General features: G+C 36.2%; 1 protein-coding gene across 2 annotated transcripts in view; it reads left to right on the plus strand.

Moving 5' to 3' along the window:
• Positions 1–851: 851 nt before the first annotated feature.
• Positions 852–25,731, plus strand: part of ABCD3 (ATP binding cassette subfamily D member 3) — a 44,216-nt gene continuing 19,336 nt past the window's right edge. Inside the window, exons 1-9 of one of the 2 annotated variants that reach the window (XM_039339772.1) lie at positions 852–1,110; positions 11,749–11,782; positions 13,407–13,505; positions 16,873–16,961; positions 17,895–17,964; positions 21,401–21,498; positions 23,219–23,342; positions 23,712–23,768; positions 25,077–25,219. In XM_039339772.1, the coding sequence (XP_039195706.1) occupies positions 986–1,110; positions 11,749–11,782; positions 13,407–13,505; positions 16,873–16,961; positions 17,895–17,964; positions 21,401–21,498; positions 23,219–23,342; positions 23,712–23,768; positions 25,077–25,219 (839 nt within the window). In that variant the 5' untranslated portion in view covers positions 852–985. Of the gene's footprint in view, positions 1,111–11,748; positions 11,783–13,406; positions 13,506–16,872; positions 16,962–17,894; positions 17,965–19,005; positions 19,076–21,400; positions 21,499–23,218; positions 23,343–23,711; positions 23,769–25,076; positions 25,220–25,731 lie in introns of both variants that reach the window. The other variant, XM_039339771.1, reaches the window with a different exon arrangement.

The raw sequence follows: 25,731 nt of genomic DNA on the forward strand, positions 1-25,731 counted from the left end.
TGCTATGATTAACTGCAAGTCTGCAAGATCACAATTAGAAGTAATCTCATTGCCCCAAAAATCTCCAGGCAGAGAGGGTGAACAGCAGTGGCTGCTTCCGGAGGTACAGGTAGTCCTCATTTACAACAGTTCATTTACTGACCGTGCAGTTATAATGCCACTGAAAAAGTGACTTATGACAATTTTTCACACTCAACGATCGTTGCAGCATCCCTAAGATCACGTTACTTACATTTGGAGGCTTTGACAATTATTTCATAATTATGACACTTGCAGTATCCTGGGGTCACCTTTTGCAAACTTCTGACAAGCAGAGTCAATGGGGAAACCAGATTCACTTAACAGCTGTGCTACTAATTTAACAACTGCAGTGATTCACTTAACAAATGCGGCAAGAAAAGTGTAAAATGGGGCAAAACTCACTTAACAAATTTCTCACTTAGCAACGTAAATTCTGGGCTCAGTTGCAATCCTAAATCGAAGACTACTTGTACACTTGCTTTAACACCTACTCTTGAAACAGAGGCCGCCACAAGATAGTCTCTTTGACTTTTAGGCTGAGCTCCCTTGCCAAGAAGCGAGAAGTGTATTACTACTGCTTCCTTCCGGGATGTTTTGAGGACTTCCCAGTCTAGCTTTGAACCCGGGGATTCCCTCCTTGGTCTTCCATTCCAATATAACCACCTTAATTTTCAGTCCACGCACGCTCGTGGGTATCTAAGCATAGTCAGACGCAAACGCCTCTATTGTAGTGAATCGGCCTTGGTGCTTTTGGCGCTCTCTGCTGAGTCTGCCCGACTGCCGGGTGAGGAGGAGCCAAGGCGGAGTTGCCAGAAAGAGGGCAAGGCCCGAGACTCCTCTGTTGCCGGCAGACGCCACCTTTTTTTCCCGACGTTCCTCTTTGCGGCGAGCCCTCTCCTCCGGTCGGCAGCCGCCGCTTCGCCGCTCGGGTTGCGCTCGCCGTCTTCGTTCTTGCTGCGCCGCCATGGCCTCCTACAGCAAGTTCCTCACCGCGCGCTACTCCACCGTGGCCGGCACCGCCGCTGCCGCCTGCGCCCTGATTTGCCTGATCAACAAGCGGCGGAAAGCTGCCGCGGCTGCCTTGCACGGGTCAGTAATTGGGGGGGTCGGGGGGGCCGCCTGGAGGCCGCCTAGGGTCGGGGCTGCGATTGCGATGTTGGGCGACAGGCTGGCTTCTCCAAGGTGGCCCGAAGCTGGAAGGTCACTCGAGTTGGGCGAGGTTGGGCTGGGGTGAACGATCTTCCCCTTTCCTCCAGTTACCTAAGGGCCGGTCCCAGCTCGGAAGGTGGAAGGGAAATCTGAAAGGGATTTCGTAATTGACAGAGGTCAACAAAAAGCGGCGCCGTTGAGCTGCTTGATCACTAAGGAACAGGTGGATGTTCAGCAGGTGTGGGTTTTTTTTTTTCAACGGGGGAAGGCAGGTTATTTGTCTGAACTTGGAGATCTTACTCTTCCTTCAACCCAACTCTTCCCTTCCAAACTCGTCTGCAAAGCTTGGTGATCAGCCTTTGTGATCAGTTCTAGTTAGCTTGGCCAATGAGGAGAGAGGACGAGAGAGCGTCTTCTCCTATTATTTCTTTCTGATATTTGAAATCCAATTAATTGGAAAACATAAACAGTGGATGCAGTGTTTAGGTATGACGTTCCAAGATTTGTACGGGTTTGTTTTCAGTAACCAAGTGGCCAAGTTTTAAGATAAATCAAAGCTATGATATACAACTTGGAGTTATAGTGATTTGTTTGCTAAGTGATGCTGGTGTTTGCTCTGGATTTTGATTCCAGAATTCTCCTTTGTTAGGAGAAAGAAATTGTATTACTTTAAAAATGTATATTATTTTAATGTTACAATCATAATACTGTAGTTATCCTTCACAATATACTCAATGGCACTTATACAAAGGATCTAATTTATACAAACTGCATGGGGTCACTGCAGATTATCATATATGAAACATGATGTATGTATGCAGAGTACTGTGCAAGTCTTAGGGCATCATTAGATTTGATGTGGCAATTATATAATGACCATATATAATTATATCTCAGTCTCCTTATTAGGACACAACCAGAAAATACAGAGAATTTGTATGCAGCATTCAAAAATAGGAAAAAGCAGAAAAAACAGATCCTGTAGGCTAAAGGGGCAAGTATTTAGTGTAGGGGTCTTCAAACTTGGCCCTTTTATGACTTGTGGACTTCAACTCCCTGGCTGAGGAATTCTGGGAGTTGAAGTCCACAAGTCATAAAAGGGCCAAGTTTGAAGACCCCTGATTTAGTGTGACCTCCCCTTACACTTGAGCAACAGCAGACCCTGGCTCCTGTAAACCTAAATGGAATGGAACTCTAACTACTGCCAAGTAGGTCACATGCATGTGCCCTACTATTTCCTGTCAAAATGACTGCTGTGAGAAAAGGTTTATTATATGAGATTTGTGCAAGACCTTCTTGAGCATTACATACAATACAGACACATGTTGTATGAGTGTAATTCATTGGAACCTAGCTAATAAAGCCAACGTTCAATCATATAATTCCTCCAAAACGCCAAAAATCACAGAATTTGACAGACATAAAATCATTCTTTTCCCTCAGGAAGGCCACTCTCAAAGGGAAATCAACAAACAAGCTGGATATTCAAGATCTGGTATTATTCAGTACCAAAAAATAATCATGGACAGCCATTAAAACTTTGCTACAGCAACATATCTAATGATGGGCTAAGATTTTTCATACTACTATGTATCTTGCAAGTTTATAGCTGTGATGACTCAGGCTACAGTTTAGGTAGTAAAAATTATTTTTTAAAAAAACTTAGTAAACTTGACTTTCAACTTTGAAACACTTTCAAAGATTTATAGGTTGGTACTGCCTAGCATTAAAATAATTAGACAACAGTTAGTTTAATTGTCTTTATACTAGCAAATTGAATTTTTATATGAGTTGAACACATACATACACAAAAAAACATTATATGCTGTCAGTACTAAGGAAAGCAGTTTATCCAATTGACAGATTCAATAGTTACCTTATTTTCAATGTGTCCTTAGACCTTGATCATGATTTTATTTTCCTGAAATTCTATTGTTAAATGATGGATCATACTCCTTTGATTTGGCAACAAATTTTGTGTATTTTATAAATTACCTGACAAGCAGATCATACCTATATACATACTAATGCATTTTGCCTTTTTTAGTTTTGCCTTTTGCCTATTTTAGTTATTTATTTAGAATATTTATAGAGCTGTCCATTTTAAACCCAAACTCTGGGTGTCTTACAACTGAAAAAATAAAGCAATATATGCAACAACAAAAACAAAATAAACAATTAAAAAAAACCCAGGCGCAACAAGTACACTTTCCTGAAGCAACTTCTAACATTCTCTTCCCACTCTAACCTCACCCTATCCCAACACAAGAGGGTAATGCCAGATTTTATCACCTTCCTGGGGGTTAAAAGGATGGGGGCTTGTCGGATCTCTGTTCCATAAGGTGGTGCTGGCAGTGGAGAAGGCACACTTCCCAGGACCTATAAAATGGCGGTGTTTAAGGGAAAGGGACTGGGACTGGGCCCATGCTATCTGCTTTGGTGAAATGAGCAGATACTGTCAGAGAGAGGCAGTACCGTAGATGACCAGGCCATGTAGGATTTTAAAGGTGATAATCAGCAACTTAATTGGACCCAGAAAGAAACTGGGAGCCAATATAGTTCATGGATCAATAAATATGGATCAATCTATAGGCGCTCAGCCCTGTGCATACAGCTGCCCTTTGGATCAGGTAGTGCCATGTAGGATTCATTGCAGTAATCCAAAGGGAAGTGACCAAGGTGGGAATAATCATGAAGAAGGCAGGAAAGGGCATAACTGGTGCACAAGCACAGCTTTGTGCAAAATTCCCCTAGCTACATCTGCCACTTATTAATTTTATAGACATAATATGATATCCAGTGATTCTCCAGTCACACCGTAAACTCTACTTCTCTTTTTTTAAATACTGTCTCTTCAGCATCTCAAATCTTCTCTGGTGAATTTTATTAATGAATATTCAAAAAAATATAATTGATGGAAATCCCTATTAAATTAAATGGCCTTTGGGTTCCCAGTTAAGGTCCAGGCAATTCATGTTAAATGATTTAGTTAGTTTATTTAGTTAGTTAATTTTAATTAAAATTACATTTGTGAAATTATTAGTTTTCTGCACAGAGAAATAAATAAATGAAATTTGCTATCCATCAATAGATTTGTGAACACATATGTTTGGAAATGTTTTGTCATAAAGGTTTTAATTTGCTAAACAATATACTCTTATCCAAATAGGAATTGCACAGTGCAACATAGTTCAAACGTTAGCTTTGATATTAACATATTATCCCAAGTACTATAGAAGGTTTTATACTCACATAATATAAAATAGCATTTGGCAACCACAATTACTTAATTTTGTAGGTGAGAGGATTATGTCGCAAGGACATAACTTTTGTTCTACTGATCTCAATGATAGTTGATTATTCAACTAAAGAAATAGTTGTGTCATAGTATATCCTTTCCAAAGATAGTAGGATGCTAAATGAAAATTAAGGAAAAATTATCTACAGGATAATAGTGTTTAGAATAGGAGTAAAGAAACTTCATTTTTTCAGATGTTACTGAATTAAGTTCCTGTTAACAAGTTTTAGAAGATCATAATTCTCTCATTACAGATTTAGAGAGCATCTAGTTGAATTCTTCAGTGCTACCTTTTGAAGGATTCTTATACACATTGCCACCAAGGAAAGATATATTAACTATACCTGTGATAAAATTCAGTCAAAGGGAAATAATATTCCATTGCAAGGAAATTGATTGAAGCCACACATAAATGTTCCCTTAAGTCAAGATTATATCCATATCTACAGCAGTGTCATCCAGAATGTGGAATCATTCCTGTTTTATTCTTTTGATAGTTTCTCCCAAGTGAATATCATGGGACATGACTAATGAAGAACACATAGAACTCTACTGGTTTGCTACAGTAGCTTTGCTATTGTTGTATAAAAGCATGAGGATGAATTTTGCAGTAAAATAGTGAAAGTAAGAAAGATTAATTATTTATGTTAACAGAAATGAAGCAACATTTAGTCTGACTATTGTAACATAGAACACGACCTTCACAGCAAGTCAATATGTTACTTTTGATTCTTTGGAATTTTGATTCCTACCGATAATTGACAGAAGATAATTGTGGAAAACCAAACACATTGTACAGCATTTTCATTAATGTGCAAATGAGAGTTACAAAAAAAGGCAAAAGCCAGAAATGAATTTGGTCGGTATAGATATATTTGCAAAATGTCATTTTTGTCAAGTCTAGGATTATGAGCGGTTGTCAGACTTCCTTTGCAGCCATGTGGATTGAAAACAGTTAAATGCAAAGCACAGGTGTGTTGGAACTTTAGCAATAGTTATTAGAAAAAAGGTAAAGTTTTAGCACAAGGGTTTCGGTAAGTTCTCCACTTTGAAATAAGAAAACTATATATAGGGGGCAAAATCCTGGTCTACTTTCTCATCCTCTTTTCCTTCAAAGAGGAAAAGGAGGCTTGCCTCTTTGAAGGCCTGACTGCATCTTACGATCCTTTTTGTAATTGTTTGCTAGGCTTCTTAGCAGTGTGAGAAATTACTCTCTCAGCTTTATCCTTTCAACACAGTGAAAGCAAATGCAGTTCTGCGTTGACAAAGAAGGGATCTGTTCTGATCTTGTGTGATATTTGAGCAGAATCTGGACAAAGCAAAGTAAGGTAACAAAGGAGTTTCTTGGGTTTGTCAATTAATCAGTGATATTCCAAGACCTAGCTGGGTGGAGAGAAAGAGTGGTGACAGCAGAAAAAGTAGTCTGACAGGATGTTTTAAATCTTAAGCTTCTTATGAAATCAAAACTCTGAAGGGGCTGTGAGAAGATCGTAGCCTTCAGATAGCCATCTGAAGAGTTAGCTTAGAAGTCATTTCTTCATCACAGAGAATAATGAGAACTGATGTGACTTCTTATCTCTGGTTCTCCTGTCTTCCAGTGCTTTCACTAATTATGGTATCATTAGGAATATCTTCTTATGCTGTTGCTGTTAGTTGCAGTTGCGAAGTCATGTCTGTCCCATCGCGACCCCATGGACAATGTTCCTCCAGGCCTTCCTGTCCTCTACCATCTTCTGGAGTCCATTTAAGCTCACACCTACTGCTTCAGTGACTCCATCCAGCCACCTCATTCTCTGTCATCCCCTTCTTCTATTGCCCTCAATCTTTCCCAGCATTAGGCCCTTTTCCAGTGAGTCCTTCCTTCTCATTAGGTGGCCAAAGTACTTGAGTTTCAACTTCAGGATCTGGCTTTCTAAAGAGCAGTCAGGGTTGATCTCCTCTAGGACTGACCGGTTTGATTGCCTTGCAGGCCAGGGGACTCACAGGAGTCTTCTCCACAGCACCATAGTTCAAAGGCCTCAATTCTTTTGCACTCAGCCTTTCTTATGGTCCAACTTTCACAGCCAAACATTGCAACTGGGAAAATCATGGCTATCTTCTTATAGAAATTATTTGTTCTGACTCATGTCTAGGCGGAAGGTTTTATTATTAAACTCTTGGATGAAATCTTGACTTTCTTAGGATGTGTTCAAAGTCCTGGTATGGATCATACAATGTAGTTTTTAGTTTTTTTAAAAAAAGTGGCGGGTATAATAGCAATTTTATTAGTGTTAGCTTATATTTCCTTGCTATGTCTTTTTTAATGATAGGTTTGAATAACAGTAGAATTGCTTGATACTCATTTGGTAATAATTTACATGTCTGATTCTAAAATTCATCATTTAGCCAATAAGTAGATTTAAAGGCATGAGTTGTGCCAAAGGTAACATAAGCAGGTTAGGAAATACATAGACTCAAGATCTGAACTACAGGTGGTCCTCAACTTATGACCATAGTTGAGCCCCAAATTTCTGTTGCTAAGTGAGACAGTTGTTAAGTGAATTGTGCCCCATTTTACGACATTTCTTGCCACAGTTGTTAAGTGAATCACTGCAGTTGTTAAGTTACTAACATGGTTGTTAAGTGAATCTGGCTTCCCCATTGGCTTTGCTTGTCAGAAGGACGCAAAAGGGGGATCATATGACCCCGGACACTGTAGCTGTCATAAATATGAACCAGCTGCCAAGCATCTAAATTTTAATCATGTGACCATGGAGATGCTACAACGGTCGTAAGTGTGAAAAACGGTCATAAGTCACTTTTTTCAGTGACGTTGTAACTTTGAACGGTCACTAACTAAACTGTTGTAAGTCGAGGACTATCTGTAGTATCTGTCCCACACATACCTATGCTAACATTTCATGTTCACATTTAAATGAAGGAAAAGAACAATTGAAATGGCAAACATCATATTATGAGCGTTTGTGAGTTTCTTGCATGTAACGCTCTGGTACCCAGCTTCAAAAAAAAAGAAGCATTATTTTGGAATTTTACTTTTGGAAAGCACCATAAGGACCCCATCTTGGAGGAGAACTCTTAAGTAGCTACAGCTGGACTGAAGAACAATAAAGCAAGAATATGTCACCATTATTCTTGGCCAACAGTTGCATATTGCCTTGAAGTAGATTGCCAGAAAGTTGTACTGCAATAGTTGGGGAAGACTAGGAAGAGAACTAAATTTGATTTCACTTAAACATTAAGTTTACTACAATTAATTTGACTACTCCCTATACATGTAATAGATATGAGAACTTTTGAAGGAGCTCTGGGGGATGGACCAAAGGAGCTTGAGGCCACACGCAGCCAGAGATGCCAGGTCCTGCACTTGTGTGATGAAGGAATTTCTCGTATTTGCAACTAAAAGGCACATTGTTGGTTACCTCACAAGGAAAACAAAGATCAAAAGTTAATAAAATGTAACATTTAACGTACAGGTAGTTCTCGGCTTACGGCCACAATTGAGTCCAAAATTTCCATAGAATAGAATAGAATAGAATAATCTTTATTGTCACTTTGAATGTACCCTAATTGACATACATTAAAATGAAATTTCATTGCATTCAGCTCTCAAAGGGTCACCACCCTTTGTTAAGCAAGATAGTTGTTAAATGAGTTGTGTTCCATTTTGTGATCTTTTTGCCATGGTTATTAAGCAAATCATTGAAGTTGTTAAGGGAATCATGTGGTTGTTAAGGGAATCATATGATTTTCCCTTGGACTTTGCTTGTCAAAAGCTCCCTAAGAAAGTTGCAGATGACAATCCTAAGATCTGGGATGCAACCATCATAAATCCATGCTGCAACCATCGTAAATCCATGAACCCAAAGTTTGATCACATGACTGTAGGGACGCTGCAAAGGTCGTAAGTGTGAAAACTGGTCATAAATCACTGTTTTCAATGTCATCGTAGCTTTGAACAGTCATTAAATGAACGATTGTAAGATTGTATTGGATTTCAGCTTGGTGTTTGCTGAATGATGTTAAAGTGATGAGGCATGTTAAAGTTATGAAGGTTTAATTAATTGATATTTTTATCTACAATTTTGCTTTGCATTTAGGTAATGGATTTATTTTAATTCTGTCTGTCCTTTCAAACAGATATTGGACGTGAACTAATCAAATGTGGGAGCAAATATGTCTGTAGAAAAATTAATCATATTTGATCAGAGCTCAACATGTGGAAGTCAGGAAATCAGCTAATCTGATATTGCACAGTTTTGGAAACACATCAAGAAACTTCTTATACTAAATACAAAACTGTCTTTGTAGATATAACCTATGAAGAATGGTGAAAAATCAAAATAACAAAGCATTCATTCTAGTTGGTTTGTTCCCGTTGCTAATAATTTCTTAACTTCATTTTGGTTGTATTTGAAATATACAAGAAACATAATTCCTGATTAGCCATCATTTTGTTATTCTATGGTATTTCTGATAGCCCACTAGCTTTATAGAGGTTCCTTGTGTTATATGTGTGCACCTTTTGTTTTCTTTAAATGTAACTGTATCATCTCATTCTGATGTCTTCTTTTTTTAAAATCAGTTTTATTCATTTATAACATAAAATGTGACAATGCAAAGGCAACAGTAGAAAAAGGGAAAACAAAAAAGGTGTGAAGAAAGGGAGGGGAAGAAACAAAAGGCATTGACTTCCGACTCTCTGTTGCAGTAAAATCAGACATTAAAATCAAATCTCAGCTTTTCACATTTCTATAATAGTAGGCACTAGCTATTTCTGCATCGGCATATCAGTCTAATCGGTAAAACCCAAAACCATGACATCATTTTTTTCCCACCTCAGGCACAAAGTCCAGAAGCGGTTTCCAAGTAGAAACAAAAGTACTTATGTTCTTTTCTTTTATCAGCAGTTAATTTTGGCTATCTCTGTTAATTCCATCAGTTTTTGTAACCGTTACGTCCATGGTAGGAATCGAGACATCCTTCCACTTTTGTGTGTAGAGCAATCTTGCTGCCGTCACCATATATAAAATCAGAGTTCCAATTTTTCCCCCAGTTCTCTTTCCATTAGGCCCAGAAGGGAAGTTTCTGGTTTAATCTTTATGTTCACTTTAAGACTTTTCTCCATTAGTATATGAATCCTACTCCAATATTTCTTTGCCTTATCACATGTCCACCATAAATGAGAAAAAGACCCTTATTTACATTTACATCTCCAACATTCATTTGAAATACCTTCCTCTGAGGTCTTCTGATGTAGAGACAACTTAAAATAAGCCAATTTCTGCTCCCATCAGCCTCCTCTATAAGCAAAGATTCCTTTTATGCAATGTATTGCGTAAACTCATCTTATCTCTTTGATATGCTGGTTCTTATTTTTGTCATTAAAATCCTGTATGCTTTTAGCTATTATACTTGTTTGGTAAAATAAACATTAAGCCATATAAGCTATATAGACACTTCTGATAACTTTTTAGGTAGTGCAGCAAAAAAGTGAAGGCAGAGGCAAGCAAATGTGATAGATCAGGGGTCCCCAACCCCCCGGTCCATGGCATGCCAGAAATCGGTCCCACACAAATAAGCAAAGCCCCATCTGCGGGATGCAGGCAGCACATGAAACCACGCCCCCCTTGATCTGCAGAGACAGACAGACAGATGTTAGAATAGGTTCTCTATACAGGTAGTCCTCAACTTACAACAGTTCATTTAGTGACCATTCAAAGTTCAACAGCACTGAAAAAAATGACTTATGACCGTTTTTCACAGATATAACCTTCGCAGTATCCCCATGATCATCTGATCAAAATTCAGATGCTTAGCAACTGGTTCATATTTATGATGGTTGCTGTATCCCAAGATCATGTGATCCCCTTTTGTGACCTTCTACAAGCAAAGTCAATAGGGAATCTAGATTCACTTAACAACCAGGTTACTAACTAATCAACTGCAACGATTCATTTAACAATGGTGACAAGAAAGGTTGTAAAATGGGGCATAACTCACTTAACAAATGTCTCCCTTAACAACAGAAATTTTGGGCTCAGTTGTGGTTGTGAGTTGAGGACTCCCTGTAATCTAGGACCAGAGATATTTGTATACATTAGTATACAGTTTTGGTTAATTTACATTTGTCCACTAGAGTATTTCTCCACTATAATGTTGGGTTTATTTGCTTTTTTTCTCCTTCTAAATATTTGTGTTCTAGAAGTAATAAAAAAACTGGTTGGTCCCCCAGCTTTAGAGTTAAGCTGAATGGAGTTGTGGAAAAATGGGCTTATTTCTTTGGACAGTTGTTTTATGTTTGTTTGTTCATTTTTTTAATGGAATTATTATTCTAACTCTGCGCAATCTCATAAAGTCATTTAGAGTGGGCAGTCTAGAAATATAATAAATAAATAACCATTAAAAACAGTGTTATCTATATTTGAATGAAATAGAGTAAATATGTACAGGGTCTAAAAGATTGTCAGTTTTTTAATACATAAAAATTATTGTAAATTGTTTGTATTTTATCATTGTAATATCTACATTTTTCATACAGGCATTGCAACAAATAACTTATATTTTATAGAAGTGGCCCACCTAATATTCTGATTGCATGTTGATATCTTAAAAAATACTTTGCTTTTTAGAATATGGTCCCAGTTATTACTGAATTACAAGTTCTAGGAACTCTCCATTGCCATGCAGATGACACTACCCAAAATGATAGCTTGATAGCTTGGCAGTATTTGAAGGGTTACAGGTTCTCCATTCTAGTTTTGGAGGAAAATATCTTCAATTAATTCACATAAATGATATTAAAATATGTTGACTTAATCTTATTAAAATCAGTTATAGACTGATACCCTCATCCAGTGAAAATTAAAGAGAATTTCTGTGCAAATGGATCTATTTTTGTGCATTGGTTTTATCAGCTAGATGTAGCTGGGTTATTGCCATCTTTCTTTGTTATGTAATTTGAAACTATGTAATTCTGTTTGTATTTTTCTCAAATAACAATGGGAAATATCTTTAGAGTTATGGTTTCTGACAGAGATGCTTCATCGTTTAAATTATACAGGAACAGTAATCATATTGAAGATTATGAAATCAGGAGAAACTAAAACAAAATTAGCTAATATTAATTTAACTCTAAAAATATCCAATGGCTAGTGTGTGTGTGTGTGTGTGTGTGTGTGTGTGTGTCTATTTTGGTTTTATTTGGTAAAGAAACAACTTCAATAATTTTGTAAAGAACTTTGTAAGAAACAATAAAAGTAAAATAAATGTATTATTTACAGAAAGAAAAATGGAAAAAATTTATCCAGCAATGAGGTAAGTTTTACTTATAGTTACCCTATCAAATCTAGATCAGATGATTGCTGAAATTTCATGAAATTTTGTTGGGTGTAGAAATATGCTAAATACATTAAAGAAGAAGTTAGAAGAGTGTTTTAGCTACATTTTCTCTTATATAGTGGGGAAAATAGAATATCTATTTAAGTGATGTATATTATATAATTCTATATATGGAATTTCACTGACTGCCGTAATAAATAAATAAAATAAAAGATTATGACATAGTAGCACTAAGTCATATGTAGCTTCATTTATAAACTAAAATAACTATAATACATTTATTTTTATTTTTATAATACAGATAAACTTCCACAAAAATCAAATTTTACAGTGGCTGCACTGTAAATCACACTTCTTTTCATATTGGTAATACAGAAATAAAATACCTATCCATAGTCCTATCAGGGAATTTATTAAAAAATGGAGTAATAAATACTAGATTTGCTGTGTGGCAGAAGTAGAACATTATATGATTTAATAATTCTACAGCTTTGATCTACTAGAATAAACTTGAAAAAAGTTTATATCCACTAATCTTAGTAAAAGGAAGATGATAACCAGGCAGTTTATATTGGCCAATGTAAAATGTTTTAAGCAATGCAGCTTTTCTTTAAGATGGCATCTGTTTTGCAATATTTGCAATATTTACATCATAGTGAACTCAATTGTATTGCTTATGTGTAGGCTGCTTTAATAAGTACGTTGCTTAAAGTGTTTTATAATAGTTCTCCTTTTGTGACCAAAATATATCAAAGTTAAAATATTTTCTTTAAATCTACACTATGTACATTTCAGTTCTTCAGAACTGGTCACACATGTTTGGATGAATGAGAAGTAGATACTTAATAGGGATATGGAAAACATTTGAAAGAAGTGCTTTTCAAAGGAGTTGAGTGCAGATAAACCTCTTTTTGAAGGATTAAAGCAGCTGAATTTTCTGCAAAGCTTGTGTGACAACTTAGAGGGCTGTGTTTACTTATCTGGGCCTGAATCTGATGGCTGTGCTGGCATGCAGACCACACGAGCCTGGCAAAAGAGGCGACTGCTTTAATGCTTAAAAGAGAGAGACTTCATTCACACTTTGCTAAACGCCTCTTTAAAACACTCTATTTACCTATTTAACCTATACCAGTGTAAAATATCCTGCCAAATTGTAAGCTATTTCACATGTACTGCTAAAATACATAAGGTCATGTTTTTATTACTGAATATAATCCAGGTGAAAGAGAGCTGTTTTGTCTTTTGGATTTTCACTTGGAAATAACAGAAAAATTGCCTGCAATAACCCAATTTGGCATGGGAAGTGGAAGGGCAGGCTCCCAGTTCAGTCTTTTTGGTCTATTCTTGCTGGCTGGATTTACACCCTACCCATTTGATTCATTGAAGAATAAGCATTGATAAAATAAAGATACATCATGAATATAATGAAAAAAAAATGGCAAGCCCTGTTTCTTTTCCAAAGCAAAAACATAGGTATTCTTTATTTGACAGATCTAGGATTCGAAGAGTAATTCACATTAAATTGTTTAGCTTTGTTGAAATAATTAAGATACACTTATTTTGATGAGACCATTTCCTCCTGTAATTTTTTAACATGCAGAAAGAAGTCAAAAAAGAACGAGCTGTAGTAGATAGAGTATTTCTTGCAAGAATTTGTCAAATTCTGAAAATTATGGTCCCCAGGACATTTTGTAAAGAGGTAAGTTACAAATAAAGAATACCCAGTGTAATATTTTTGTTACGAAATCTTACTAGCTTGTTGTCTTCCAGAATGCCAATTCAACATGAAGGCTGTTCATTTCAGTCGTTTGAAGATTGAAAATTTAGCAATTTGCAATTGCCGTTTATGTCAAACTGACTCCTGAATATTTTTATGGTTGCCCGTGTTGAACCTATACTTACTAATGTAGTATTTGGTGGATGGTTGTTCTTATTAACTTGACTTAGTTAAACATTGAAAACCGTGTGCTGTAATTTGATTGCTGTAGATCAGTGGTTCTCAACCTGTGGGTCGGGACCCCATTTGGGGTCGAATGACCATTTCATGGGGGTCGCCAAACAAGGCTGTCCGCCATTTTTCCCCCCTTTTCTTTGGCTACACCCCTGGCACCCGGTGATGTATAAGTGGTTGGGGGTCACCACAACATGGGGAACTGTATTATGGGGTCGCGGCATTAGAAAGGTTGAGAACCACTGCTGTAGATGTTTTTAAATGAATCCAAAGCAGCAAGTTTGTTAAAGATACAAATTGGGTCTTAAAGCTGGACTCTTTTTCCTGTTTTTTACAAACACAAATAGTGTTAAAAGTGATAGTAGTCTTTCATGTTTTGTTTGTTTCAGCACTGTATGCTATGTTAATACGCGGCATTAAATTTCTGCAAGTCAGCCATCTGAAAGACATGGTTAAGGTATAACAATCATATTAGGACTAGAAGTCAGCTTGCCTTGAAAAAAATTACGCATGCAAATAAACTTTGTACACACACATATACACAAACTGTGCTATTTCTTCAAAGGCCTAGTTTGTTTTTTCTACCTTGATTATTCAGATATGAACTGAAAACTAATTAATCTAAATTGAAGATAATACAGTATTTAAACATGTCTGTACTGGTAGTAACAGGAGTTTTCTAATATATAACAGTTACAAGAACACTGGACTCTTGCTTTGCGTTTATACTGAAAAGAAATGAAACAAGATGAGAATTTCTTAGAAACGGAGAAAGAAATTATTATTTACCTGAATTTTGTAAGAGTACATATAAAAAGAGGCTGAGCTTGACTATAATCCTGATTCCTTTTTTAAAATAACTTCATTAGACTTTTCAAATAAAAAGATAAAAACTAACAAAAACTAATAATTAAGATAGAGAAAAATGTAAAGAATGAAAAAAAAATAAAAGTACAGAAAGATAAAGAAACCACTTCTGAATTTCTTTTACAATAGATATAAGTATAAATTTATATTAAATTGTTAGCCTAAATTTATATCAGACGTTTTTCCCATTATCTACTATTTTTATAACATCAAACCCATATCTCATAATTTCATTTTTTCGGTTTCTGAAAAAAGTCCAAAAAGGGCTTCTTCTCAGTATTAAAATTAATCAATGTCTTCTCTCTAACCAAAGCTGTCAGTTTCATCAGCTAAGCCAACTCTTATCAACTTCACCATCTATTCTGCCATTGTAGGTACAGTAATGTGAAATATTTCCATTGTTGTCCATATAAAAATCTCACTGCTGTTATCATATATTGAAACAAAATTTTACGAGTTTCTCCAACTGCTTGTCCATCAGTCCCAAAAGGAATATCTCTGGTTTCAATTGTATATTAATCTTTAAAATATTCTAAATTAATATGTATACTTGAATCCATTTTTTTAGTTTGTTTACATGTTCATCAAGCATAATTAAAAAGCCCTCTCGTATTGTACATATTCCCAAAATGTATTTGAGGTATCTTTAAACATTTTAGACAATCTTTCCAGTGACAAATATCAATAGGATATCACTTTGTAATCTTTAAGGATTATAACACAATGTGAATTTCAATCATTCCATCTACGTATTCTCCCATTATTCCATTTGTATATTAAAGTTTCTAGCTCATTTTATTATACACATCATGTTTTTCATTTGTTTATCTTCTATTTCAAATTTCACTAAAAGTTTATAAATTTTAGCAATAACATATTTATTATTTAAATCATAATTCTATTTCAGTCTTACCATGTTAAAAGCCAGAAGTCCATTTATCGAAATTGAATCTTGCTTTTAATTATACATAGGAAAACGTTCAATTGTCTTTTGTTTTCAATAACCTTTGTCTCTCAGTGTAATCCACTCTTTGATCCAAACTAAATAACAAGTTGTAAAATGCAATTTCAAATCAGGTAAACCTAAGCTGTATTTCTTAAGTAATACCATGTACTTGATTTATGTAATTACTTACCTGCCACATAAATTTAGATATATGTTTAGTTAAATGGTACATATATCAGCTATCAATACAGGTATTGTATGAAACAAAAATAACATTCTAGGTAAAACATCCATCTTAATCACAGAAATTCTTCCTAATAATGACAGTTGTAGTTGTTCTCTTTTTAACATATCTTTTTTAACTTCATTCCATATCTTAACATAATTATTTTGAAACAACATACAATTCATATTTATCAAATTAACCACCCAGATAGTTTACCTTTTTCTCAATTTTGAAACTTATATTGTTCATCAGTTCTGTATTATTTTGTATTTTCATATTTTTGTTAACATATTTGTCCTCTATTTATTAAACTTAAAGCCAACTAATTCATCAAATTCTTTTAATTTTCTCATTAGATTCAATCCTCTTTAAAGGATCTTCCAACACCAACACCAAATCATCTGCAAAAGTTTCTTTTCTTTTTTTTCATTTTTATATCCATTATCCTCTTATCTTTGCCTTACAAATTCTTATATTTGCCTTATAAAATAAATGCCTACATCTCTACTACACAGATAGTCCTCAATTTAGTGACCATTCTAAGTTACAACAGAACTGAAAAAAGGGACTTGTGACCAGTTCTTGCACTTAATGACTCTTGCAGGATCCTTGCACTCATGTAATCACAATCCAGGCACTTAAAAACTCAGTCACACTTAGGACAGTTGCAGTATCCGATTGTCATGTCATTTCCATTTGCAGTCTTCCTAATTGGCTTCCGAGAAGCAAAGTCAGTGGGGGAGTTGGTAGGGTGTGGCAAATCACGGTCACGTGATGTCTTCCTCAACTGCACATGATTCGCTTAACATCCATGGTAAAAAGTTGTAAAATCAGATTCAGTCTCATCATGTCTCACTTAATAACCACCCTGCTTAACGGTGATTTTTTTTCTTCCAGTCCTTATTTTGGTCGTAATTCAAGGACAGTGTGTACTTCATATTTGGAGCAGATTAGCTTTATTTTAAAGTTTAATTTGTACTGATTCAATTACGGTTGGAAAAGATCTGTATGCTTTCTGTGCAAAACTCCCAAAATTAATCCAGTTCTAAATATGGTTCCTGTCTTTCTTATAATAGACAGGTTATTTGATACTTATTGCCATTATGTTGGTACTTCGTACATATTGTGACATCTGGATGATTCATAATGGAACAGTTATTGAAAGGTAAGGATCATTTATATATTCCAAACTAATTTCCTACCATTATTCTTCTATTTTTTATCAGAAGCTAATACTGCTATTTTTAGAAACACATTTTGCATACAAATCAATGTTATTTGACTTAAATGAGTAAACATAAAGGCTTAATCGAAGTACAATACAAAATATTTATTTCTAAGAGAACATGCCATGTTAACCCATAGGCTCTTTTCTACCCTATTAATCTCTCTAGAGGCTGCCTAAACTAAAGAAGAATCTTCCACTTTTAAACTAACCAGTTTGGCTCATAGAAAAGCAAAAACCATAGTTTAAGGGTTAGCCTTGCTCAACTAGTGCCCTCTAGAGGTGCATAAATCATAGTTTAAACTTTAAACAACTGACTTCAACTGGTTTAACCAGATATGTTGGGATTTCTCTCTCAGAATTCCCCAGTGGCATGAAATTTCAACATGCTTGAGTGTATCAGTGAACCGCATATACGTACTAGTTTATTTTATAGAAGGTAATAAATGATTCTTTATTCCTGTGTTGCATACAGTATAATATAATGCAGTATTGTGGGAACAAATTATTTAAATGGTGTTTTAAAAATAATGAATATTCTTGGATATCAAGAGTTTTGCTCTAAGCATCAAGACTCAATTTTAAACAAAGCTTACAGAGAGAAAATTTATTTTAAGCTTTCCGTTTTGACATTCATGCAGTAATCCTGTATTCTATGTAACTTAACAGATAACTATTTTTTTTTACCTTTCATATTTTGACGTCTATTGAGGAATGTTGTTAATTATATTTCTGAAGTAGTAATTATCCATTACGTTTGTTCAATAAAGGTATATATGTCAAAGCAAGAACATTCAATGTTAGCAATATAATAATTACTTTGCCAAGTCAGAAATAAAAATGTTAAATTCTGTACATTTTTTTTTCTTTCAGTGCAATCGTAAGCAGGGATCTGTCGCTATTCAAGAATTTCTTTCTTAAATTTGTAGTTTCCATTCCACTGGTAAAGAGACATAAATATTAGCATGCATCTATAATGTTTATGCTCATAACTGATGCATAAATGAAACAATTGCTTTTTTCCCCAGTGGGTTACGACTTAGGAGAGATTTAGCTTGAATAATATCAGCTAAATTGTATACTTCATAGTCTTTCTAAAGCTTTATTAATTGCTTCAAAATTTGTATTCTTACAAATTGTACAGTATGGTGCTGGTAACTTTCACTGTTGGTTTCTGCTACTCCAAAGACAACCACTTAGTAAGCTAAAGTAAACGGTTTCAATTGCCACCACCACCACCACCACAAATCTTGTTCTAGATTGGTCTTAATCTAATTCCCAGGCCATATATTAGGTGTACAGTTCCCAGCTTTGGCCATGCTGGCTGAGAATTCTGGAGCTTGAGGATGAGCACATTAAGAAACATCACTGATCTTTGGATGATCATAGTCTAATTCTTTCCTGCTATGTTTCTAAACCATTAGTATTATTTTTTCTGTTGGATTCTTCACCTTCCTGTATATAATTTTTTATTCCTTGTCCTACTCTTGTTTTTTCTCTCTATATATTTCTATATTGGCTTTTATTAAATTCAAATCCCTAACATGCCCCATGTCCTGATGCCAGCAAAAATGGAGAAAATACATATCTTAGTGACATCAGGATAAAAGTGTAGGTTAAGTACGCACTATGGAGGCATGAAACTTAACAGTAGGCTTGTTGGGTGATGGCTTTCTTTGTAAAGTGTGGTGTCTTCAAGGAGATGGGCAAAGGTATGTGGAAGTTTAAAACCCACCATCACCTGTATAGTTACTCCCATTAGTGCAAGGGTAGAACCGGAGGTGATGGCTTTCACTGATTCAGCTGTCGCTTCGTTCACAGATGTGGGAGCACATCGGAATGTTGATAGGGTGTAAACAGAGTCTTGCTGCTTCTTTTGTTGACCTTTTCTTTTGTTCGTTTTCCTACCGCTTTCCACTTGTCCTTGTGGAAACATCGTGGGTCTTGCTTCTGCCACTAATCTTGTGCATGTGGTGGTTTGCAGTGCTATCATTGGCCGCAGTAGAAAAGATTTCAAGAGGTACTTGTTCAACTTCATCGCTACCATGCCTGCTGTAAGTGGTGCTTTTTTGTTGTTGACCTCTTTGGGGTAAAATGAATAGGTATTCAGTCAGAACTTTTTATTTGGCCACTTTGTACTCCCATGCAATTTATTATCCTGAAGAAGTTTTTGGGTTTGTGGCATTTCATTTTTTTCCCCACTTTAATTGTGTGCCCACTAAATTGTGACTTCCAGAAGTTAGGACTACAGCATTATCAAGTGAAGGTAGTATGGCCAATGGCGACAATATTGTGGAAACTGTCATCCAAACTTTTTGCAGTGCTCCAAATTGACTACCCTTGATCTTAATTTGAAGGATTTATTTAATGTCCCTCCAGCTATAATGAAATGAGAGGAATAAAATATTCTATGTCCAGAGTATAACAGCATAGGGAAAGTTTGTATTTAATAGTGCAAAAAAAAAAAAATACCTAAAAAGTTGATAAACCGCCCATTCCATTTTGGTTTTGAATTAAAGTGCATGAAACATAAGATACAACCTCAGTGTAGTTTTTCTCCTTATCATTAACAAAATTGTAGTTTCTTACCTCATTAATGGAATAGCTCTTCTCCCACATTGATGGGGAAGTGTTTTATACAAGAGAGGATTTTATATATATTGCTGTACAGTAAAACTAAGAGCAAGGGCAGATATGAACACAGATGGATTTGATTTGTGATAGGACAGAATGTGCTAGGTAGGAAATTAAGCTTGGCAATATAAATAATTGCCTGATAATTATTTATAATTATTATTATTTATAATAATAGTAATTGTTGCAATCAAATTCAAAAGTATCTGAGTTCAAGACTGCTACTTGACCAGTTCTTTTCCTCTCTGGTAAAGGAATATGACATGAGAAAAATGATTCCCCAATCCAAGTTCCTCCTTTTCTGTATAGCAATTTTATTAAAAATTGTACTGTAATCACAACAATAAAAAATTAATACAAACTAAAAAGAGAGAAATGGACAGAAAAGAAAAGATATTAAAAAATGAAAAAATAAGAATATAGTAAAGAAAAGAAAAAGAAAAAAGACTTTCCCCTTTGTCATGACCCTTCATCATAAAACAAGTGCAAACAGTTTTAGTGCAATCCCGTAAAGTAGGCAGCCAAATAAAACAGCCACAGGAAATATCATTCAAATAAAACTTGTAAACATTAAAAATATCATTATGGTTCATCACGCTTTCAGCCAGATGCTCAGGCTGGGTTTGGCATTTTTGTCTGCCTAATCGAGTCCTTCTCAAGGACCTGGGATAGGCAGATAATAAGAGAAAATAAGAGCACAACCAAAATCAGTGGTGGGATTCAAACATGTGAACAACCGGTTCTTTGTGTGGATGCTGCTTCCGGAAATGCATTCTGGGCCTGGGCAACAAAAAACTAGCTACCGGTTTTGCTGGAGTGGTGTGAATTGGCTGAATCCCACCACTGACCAAAATGTAAGATAAAAATGGAACACGACAGTTAAATGGAATTGAAGCAGTTTTACCAGTCTCTATACATTCTGGGAAAGAGTTTAGAAAGTGAAGAGGGATAGTGCCTGTCTTAATTCCAAGGGAAAACTATTTCACAAGGCCAGAGAAGTAGGACCCCGTGACCTCCATTCCCCTTATTTATAAAAATTGGGTATATGCAGAAGCTTCTTCCAGGGAGAACATACCAAATGGGCCAGTTCAGGTCGGCAAAAGCCTTACTGTTGAAAGTTGAGACCTATGTAGTGAGATATTAGCACGTTACAGCTTCTTTTGTATGTGTGTAGAAAAACCAGTAGAACAAGTACTAACATAGAAGGGGGGGGGGTGAATGAAAATCTTTCAAAATCAAAGAATGAATTAGAAGATCTTGTTTCCCACATATGTAGGAGAAAATCTCTTCCTACTGCTGCTGCTTTCTATTTGTTTTGCGGTACCAAAATATGTGGTCCTTACAGATAAAAGATTGTTCACCAACATGCTGTAATTTATATAATCCCCAGTATATTGTGATATTGTGCCATGAAAAGCTGTCACTATCTGGTAAAACAGTTCACAGAGTAGCAAGTACTATTACATTTCAAGGTTCCTCTTGGTGCTTTATATTTCTTCATGAGTTTTTTTAAAAAAAAAACAAAAAACACCTGATTACAGCACAATCTTATGCAAGTTTAGATTGCCTTCAATTTACTGGGGCATATTTCCCAAATAAACATTGATCGGATTGCAGATGAATTCTTTTGTGGGTTATAATCTTAAACTGGATTTTAGTTTGCCATCTGTTGGGATCTAAAATGGTGGTGGTGGGTTTGAAGCCCATTAGATTTTGCATCCTCATTGATATGTTCTTATTTATAGATTTCCCTAGTGAATAACTTCTTGAAATACGGACTAAATGAACTTAAATTGTGTTTCCGTGTCCGACTTACCAAGTATCTTTATGAGCAGTACTTACAGTAAGTGATTTTTTTTGTTTTTAACATTAAATTAGATTAAAATTAAATAAACTCTAATCCTTTAAAGTTAATATAAATTGTAATGTATGATATGATGTATAAGGAGGCTCTGGTTCATCCCTTCTTTGCTTGATCCCACCTGCCTGGACAATTTTCGTCCAATTTCCCATTTTCTCTTCTTAGTGAAGGTGGTAGAAAAGATGGTTGTTTGCCAGCTTCAGAGGATCCTGGATAAAACAGATTGCCTGGACCCCTTTCAGTCAGGATTCAGGCCCAGTTATGGGGCAGAAACAGCATTTGTGGATGATCTCTGGCAAGAGTGGGATAGGGGTAGTATAACCATCCTTGGTCTCTCAGCAGCCTTCAGTACCATCAACCATGGCATCTTTTGGGGGCTGGCTATGGGATCTGGTGCTGGGGAGAAGAGTCTTGTGCTGGTTTGGCTCCTTTATCCAAGACCAGTCCCAGTCATTGTTGACAGGGAGTGAGAGATCCAGCCCTCAGCCTGTGGCAGGCTGCAGGGTTTGTTATTCTCACCTCTCCTTTTTAACATCTACATGAAGCCATCCAGTGAGATCATTCATCACCATGGATTCAGGTATCGTTGGTACCTTGAGGTATCTATATCTCTACTCCTGGTGAACCGAGTGATGCTGTTTCTGCCTTTTCATGGTGCCTGGAGGCTTTCGAGGCCTGGATGAGGGACAACAGACTTTGAATGAACCCTGACAAGATCAAATGGCTTTGGGAGCGTGGCGCTTCAAGATCTGGGTCTTTGACATTTTTAGTTCATGGGGTGGCACTATCCCATACCGACGGGGTTCGCAACTTGGAGGTTCTTCTGGATTCATGACTCCTGCTCAAAGAGCAGATGGTAGTCACAGCTAGGGCAGCCTCTGCACAATTTTGGGTTGTGCGCCATTGGCAGCCTTTCCTGGTTAAGGAGTCCCTGCATTCAGTCATTCAAGTCCTGGTCACTTCATATTGGGCCTACAACAGTGCGCTGTACATGGGCCTACCCTTGAAGAACACCACAACTGGTGCAGAGTGTGGCAGCACGGGCAGACTTTAGGGCTCCTAGAGTGGCCCATATCACACTGCTGTTCCGTGAACTACCCTGCCTACCAGTTTGCTTCCAGGTGCAATTCAAAGAGTTGGTCATCTTTAAAACCCTGCATAGCATGAGTCCAGGTTACCTGAGGGACTGTCTCATTCCAATGAGACAAGCCTGCCCTATCCACACTGGCACAGGGATCATATTGCAGATCCAGAAAATCAAGGAATTTCAGCTGGTGGGGTCCAGGAAAAGAGCCTTCTCTGTCATGGCTCCTGCCCTTTGGAACATCTTGCCTTCTAGGGTGAGATTTGTTCCCACCCTCTTGATCTCCATAAGAGTCTGAAGACCTGGCTCTGCCAGTTGGCTTGGTGCCCCAACGGGAGGTGGTTGATGGACCAATAGCAGATTCCACCTCACCCCTGCAGATCCTGTCCTCTCCCTTCCCATCTTTTTTTTAAACCGTAATTTTAATTACAATCTATATTTTATTATACACGCACATGTATATATGTATGTATATGTATAGTTTTACTTCATTTAACCTTGTAAACGGCCTAGAATCGCCTTGCAGTGAGAGGTCCAGCAACAGATTTAATAAATATAAATATAGTTAATCATTCAGTAAAACTGCTGTATTATATTACTGATTTCCTGACATTTTAGGAGTTACACATTCTACAAAATGGGCAATTTGGACAACAGAATAGGCAATCCTGATCAGCTACTTACACAAGATGTTGAAAAATTTTGTAACAGTGTAGTGGACCTATATTCAAACCTCAGCAAGGTAAGTGTGAAGAAAAAAAGTAGATTATGTTGTCATCTGCATGCTTAAATTTTATTTACATAGGAGCAATTTAAATATTCATTCTCATCATGAAACTGAAAAACTGCTGAATTAAAGATTTGTTCTTGCATTTAAATAACTATTGAACAGTAGAGAAAGCAAAAATTCCTGAGAAACTGTGATTTATACGGTAGGATTTTTTTAAAATACAGATTTAATTTGAATCAGAATGTTCACAGAACGTTTGAAAGACTTAAGTTACAATGAGACATTTTAGCTGTGTTTATTTAAAAGTGTCCTTTTAAATAAAAATTCATATTGCATGCTTTCTCCCACAACAAATATTTACAATTGAATCTTATTTTGCAGCCATTTCTGGATATTGTTCTATACATCTTCAAACTAACAAGTGCAATAGGAGCACAGGTAAAATTTTATTTTTATTTATGCACTTTGAATATGAACTATATGTTCTCCAATACGAGAAATGAATTATTGAGAATTTTCTATAATGTAATATTGAGAAGTCTTTGGAACTTAAAATGACAAGAAATTTAGAAATTTTCAACCATTTTATTATATTCTGTCAAATGTGTGCTGAACATACTCTATAAACATATGATAAATATAGTGTGGGATATTCGTTTAACAATGTTTGATGGTGTGGCATGTAGAAAGATAAGATCATTTTGGACTTTTAAGAATTACATAAATTTAAATTCTTCTACAGCAGTGGTTCTCAACCTTTTTAATGCCGCGACCCCCAACCGGTCGTAAGTTGAGGACTACTCAACCGGTCGTAAGTCAAGGACTACTCATCTGGTGCAGCACCATTTGCAGAATGGGACTTTTGGCGGGCTCAGCAGGGCAGAGACAGCCTGGACAATTCCTATTGGCTTTTGAAAGCAATAGAATTAGACTCTATTCAAGAGAGTCTATTCTATTGGCTTTCAAAAGCCAATAGAATAAAAGGGAGTAGCACAGCTAAGGAAAAGGGGGGAAAAAATGGCGGACTGCATTGTTTGGCGACCCCCGTGAAATGGTCGTTCCACCCCAAATGGGGTCCCGACCCAAAGGTTGAGAACCACTGCTCTAGAGAGCCAGTTTGGTGTAGGACCAGACTAGAAACCTGGAGAATGCAAATTTTAGTCTCACCTTAGGCATGAAAATCAGCTGGGTGATCTTGGCTAGTCATTCTCTTTGAGTTCTAGGAAGTAGATAATGGCAAACCACTTCTGAAATCTTGCCAAGAAAACTGCAGGGACTTCCCAGGCAGTCAACAGGAATCAACACTGAGTCAAATACATACAGACATGTATGCCTGCATTCTTGCACACATGTTTTGTAATAGAAGCCGATGTGTTCATAAGCCACTATAAAACATTAAGAGTCATTGTATCATAATCTTTCAGAAAAAGTTTTTATCCTAGATCAGCCCTTGACTTCTACAATACTATATCCATATATACTAAGAAGCAAATTTTATTATATTTGGAACCTGCTGTCATTTATAAAAATAATTAAATGTTATTTAATTTCAAAATTGGCAGGTCTTACTTTAAGGTGGATTTCATTTTTCTGCAGTTGGAAGTAACTTCTAACCCGTAGTCAGATGATACTTGTAACCAGCCTCTGCCCAGGTGGATTGCTAGATGCACCCTTTTTGAAAAAGAAAATATTGTTAGTAGGTTTATTCTGGAAGTTGTGTCTTATTTTATTCTTTGATATTTCCAGGGCCCTGCTTCCATGATGGCCTACTTGATTTTTTCAGGCTTCTTCCTTACACGCTTAAGAAGACCTATTGGTAAGATGACTATTACAGAACAAAAATATGAAGGCGAGTATAGATACGTCAATTCACGGCTCATCACAAACAGGTATGAGACGGTTTCAAGACAAACTAATGTTCATTAGGCCAAATATGATAGGCTAAATCAAGTCCTTTATGTTGCTATTTATTTAAAAAAAAACTTAACATGTTTCATGTTAAACCTTTCTCTATTGGTTGGTAAAGAATGGAAACATAGTTTTCATCTGAAAACTGAATGACTAAGATAATATATGTTTGTTTGATTTGTCGTAATTTGTTTTAGTGTAATTTAATTTGTTGTAGGAAGCATATCCTAAGACAATTGGCTGCTTAACTAAAAAAAACTTATTTTTAAAAAAGTGAAGTTAATACAGTGGTGGGATTCAGATATGTGAACAACCGGTTCTCTTTGTGGATGCCACTTCCGGAAGTCCATTCTGGGCCTGGGCAACAAAAAATTAGCTATCGGTTCTGTCAAACTAGTATGAACTTGCTGAATCCCACCACTGAGCTATGAACTTAATGTGAACTTAATGTTAATGGAAACGTAATATGAACTTTACTGCTAAAGCAGTGAAA

The sequence above is a fragment of the Crotalus tigris genome, unplaced genomic scaffold (assembly GCF_016545835.1).
Source record: "Crotalus tigris isolate CLP2741 ecotype Arizona unplaced genomic scaffold, ASM1654583v1 scf7180000017739.2905288, whole genome shotgun sequence".
Classification (NCBI taxonomy): Eukaryota; Metazoa; Chordata; class Lepidosauria; order Squamata; family Viperidae; genus Crotalus; species Crotalus tigris.